Source organism: Eimeria acervulina, genomic scaffold, assembly GCF_000499425.1.
Source record: "Eimeria acervulina Houghton genomic scaffold, Eah_scaff942, whole genome shotgun sequence".
Lineage (NCBI taxonomy): Eukaryota > Apicomplexa > Conoidasida > Eucoccidiorida > Eimeriidae > Eimeria > Eimeria acervulina.
Window position 1 is genome coordinate 9,375 of NW_013547062.1, and position 3,636 is coordinate 13,010.

Consider the following 3,636-nt stretch of genomic DNA (forward strand, 5'->3'; position numbering starts at 1 on the left):
TACAGAAGTATGCGTTCTAGGGTTTAGTTAGGGTTGAATTAGGGTTTAGGGTTTGATTAGGGTTGAATTAGGGTTTAGGGTTTAGGGTTTAGGGTTTACTGAGGGTGGCGAGTTGGCTGCCCATAGGGGGTGCATGCATTGTGCAGCCGTTGAGCAGCGAATTTATTTTTAGTTTTTTTGTCTCTCCTCCTCTTCTTAACCCGACAAATGTCCCATATACACCCCCCAGCAATACGCCTGCGACAAACAAACAAACTCTCAGCTATGCTTAGCAGCAAGAGCAGCAGCAGCAAGAGCAGCAGCAGCAGCAGGAAGAGCAGCAGCAGGAAGAGCAGCAGCAGCAGCAAGAGCAGCAGCAGCAGGAAGAGCAGCAGCAGCAGCAAGAGCAGCAGCAAGAGAAGCGGCAAGAGCAGAAGCAGCAAGAACAGCGGCAGTAGCAAGAGCAGCAGCAGCAGGAAGAGCAGCAGCAGCAGGAAGAGCAGCAGCAGCAAGAGCAGCAGCAGTGGCTGTCTGCAGGCAAAGATCATTGAATCGGATCAGCAGACAACAGCAGCATAATTGAAAAGGCATCAGCATAGAGAACCTATCAAGGGTTTAGGGCTTAGGGTTTAGGGTTTAGGGTTTAGGGTTTAGGGTTTACCTGCTGCATAGCCAACCCCAGCACTATGCGTGAGTTTCTCGCCGAATTGTTTGCCGTAGCCGTAGAGGTAAAGATCTTGTTCTCTAAGCGGAGGTCTATATACACCTGAAGCTGTATCAGGAAGCCCGAAGCTCAAGCTGCTGCTGCTGCTGCTGCTGCTGCTGCTGCTGCTCAGGGGGGGAGGAGGAGGCAGCGAAAAACCCCCAGGAGGTGTCAGAGAGCTGAGGCCACTTAGGCCAAAGCTGCTGCTGCTGCTGCTGCTCTCGTCGGAAGAAGGCGGCATCTGCTGCTGTTGCTGTTGCTGTTGCTGCTGCTGCTGCTGCTGCTAGTGCTGCTGTTGTTTTTTCTCTATGGTTTCTTACCCTGCATGCAACGAAGACTAACGTCAGCTGAAGCTGACTGCATCTGGGGTGTATGTACACTGCAGGTGTGCAGTGGCTTTACTGCAAGGCCTTGAAAGCAGCAGCAGCAGCAGCTGCTGCTGCTGCTGCCGTTGCTGCTTCGCTGCTGCTGTTGCAGCAGCCGGCCGAACGACTCAAGAGGCGGCCTCTAGCAGCAGCGAAACCCTCTGCTGCGGTGTTTGCTGCTGCAGTTGCTGCTGCAGACAGGAGAAGGTCAAGCAAGACCTGGGGGTGTGGGGCCGCAGCAGCAGCACGACAGCAGCAGCAGCAACAGCAGCAAGAGCGAATCTGCTGCTGGAGAGAAGCCTATTTAAATGCAGCCAATTCTTGTGTTACTGAAAAAGTAAGAAAAATAATTTATAATTAGAGCAGCAGAGTTCTTAGGGCTGCTGCTGCTGCAGCCCCAGCAGCTGCAGCCGCAGCAGCAGCGACGGCAGCAGCTACAATAGCACAGCAGCAACAGCAGCAGCAACAGCAGCAGGCTGCTGCTGCAACTCTAGCGGCATTGACCCTGAATTCAATTAATTTACAGCAAAATAAATTAATTAATTAAATTTATTTGTACAATCCGTCTCTACGCTTCAAGGGTAAGGGGGGCCCCGTACACACACACACAGCAGCAGCAGCAGCAGCAACAGCAACAGCAGCAACAGCAGCAGCAACTTCAACAGCAGCAGCTAGTTAGCTTCTCCACAACAGCACCAGCCCCTGACACAGCTGCTCGGAACGCAGCATTTCCCCAGAGTCAAAGCAGCAGCAAGAGGTGCAGCAGCAGCAGCAGCAGCAGCAGCAGCAGCAGCAGCAGCAGCAAGACGCAGATGGACCTCAGTTCGGATAGGCCTGCCGGTGAGGGCGGGGCCTCTTCTCCTGCAGGATGGGGAGGGCTAAGCAGCAACAGCAGCAACAGCAGCAGCAGCAACAGCAGCAGCAGCAGCAGCAGCAACAGCCCCCTTGCTGCAGCAGGTCTTGCTTACTCTGCAGGTTCTCCTGAGAGCAATCCTTTACGACTCCCCACTGTGGCGTCTTCAGTTGGTTTTTCGCCTCTGCAGCAGCAGCAGCAGCAGCAGCAGCCACAGCAGCCGCAGCTGCCGCTGCAGCAGCAGTACCCGCTGCAGCAGCCGCTGCAGCAGCAGCAGCAGCTGCCCTATTCAGGCTGGCAAGGAGGCCCCCCTTGCCCCTCTTCTATGTGGGGAGAGCTGCAGCAGCTGCTGAGCCCTGAAGACAGACAGGCGCTGCAGCAAATAGCAGCAAGAGCACGTGCAGCAGCAGCAGCAACAACCCTGGGGCTAGGGATTGCTGCCTTCAATGTCTTTAAGAGAAGAAGTAAAGCAAACACAAACCCTTTTTTCATCATCATAATAATTATGCTGCTGCTGCTGATAGTGCTGCTGCTGCTGCTGCTGATAGTGCTGCTGCTGCTGATAATGCTGCTGTTGCTGCTGCTAATGCTGCTGTTGCTGTTGCTGCTGCAGCTGCTGTTATTGCTGCTGTTGCTGCTCTGGCAGTATCTGCCTCGATGCGAAAAATAAATCTGTCCAGCTGCACAAGAAGAACATTAGGGTTTAGGGTTTAGGGTTTATGGTTTAGGGTTTAGGGTTTAGGGTTTAGGGTTTGGCGTTCAGGCTGGCGGTATCCGATATTAGGGGCTTCGATTGTGGGGTTGACGGTGGGGCCGCCTTTAGGGTTTGCTGGCTACGTAAGTCTCTTCTCTTTTATCTTTATTACTTTCTTTATTATTATTATTACTATTATATTGTCTGTTTATTGTTATTATATTGTCTATTATTATTATATTGTCTCTGTTTATTATTAATACTATTGTCTCTTTTCATCATTATTACTTTCTCTCTTTATTATTATTATTATATTGTCTGTTTATTATTATTATATTGTCTCTGTTATTATTATAATATTGTCTGTTTAGTATTATTACTGTCTCTATATTATTATTGTTTTGCCTTTTCATTATTATTTTCTCTATTATTATTATTATTGTCTCTATTTATTATAATATTGTCTCTTTATTATTATTATTATTATTATTGTCTCCTTTCATTATTATTTTGTCTCCTTTTATTACTATTATTATTATTTTCTCTCTTTATTATTATTGTTATTGTCTCTGCTTATTATTATTGTCTCTGTCTATTATTATATTCCCTCATTATTATAATAATTTTGTCTCATTATTATTGTCTCCGTTTTGTCTCTTTATTACAATATTGTCTCTGTTTATTATTATTATTTCGTCTGTTTATTATTATTTTGTCTGTTTATTATAATATTGTCTCTGTCTCTGTTTATTATTATTGTTTCTATCATTATTGTATTGTCTCTATTATTCTAATATTGTTTCTGTTTATTATTATTATTGTCTCTGTCTGTATTATTATTATTTTGTCGGTATTTATTATTATTGTCTCTGTCTATTATTATTATTTTGTCTCCTTTTATTATTTTCTGTTTTATTATTTTGTCTCCGTTTTAATTATTTTTTTATTATTTTTTCTTTTAATTATTTTGTCTGTCTCTTTATTTTATTTTATTTTATTTTATTTTATTTTATTTTATTTTATTTTATTTTATTTTATTTTA

General features: G+C 45.0%; 2 protein-coding genes across 2 annotated transcripts; both read left to right on the plus strand.

The window, feature by feature from the left end:
• Positions 1 to 207: 207 nt before the first annotated feature.
• Positions 208 to 558, plus strand: EAH_00052590 (hypothetical protein; the record flags this gene model as incomplete). Its single annotated transcript, XM_013391128.1, has 1 exon — positions 208 to 558. One exon carries the CDS (start codon positions 208 to 210, stop codon positions 556 to 558), a length of 351 nt encoding a protein of 116 aa, XP_013246582.1.
• A 1,301-nt stretch (positions 559 to 1,859) lies between these two features.
• EAH_00052600 (hypothetical protein) lies at positions 1,860 to 2,684 on the plus strand (the record flags this gene model as incomplete). Its single annotated transcript, XM_013391129.1, has 2 exons — positions 1,860 to 2,348; positions 2,664 to 2,684. 2 exons carry the CDS (start codon positions 1,860 to 1,862, stop codon positions 2,682 to 2,684), a joined length of 510 nt encoding a protein of 169 aa, XP_013246583.1.
• Between the last annotated feature and the right edge of the window lie 952 nt (positions 2,685 to 3,636).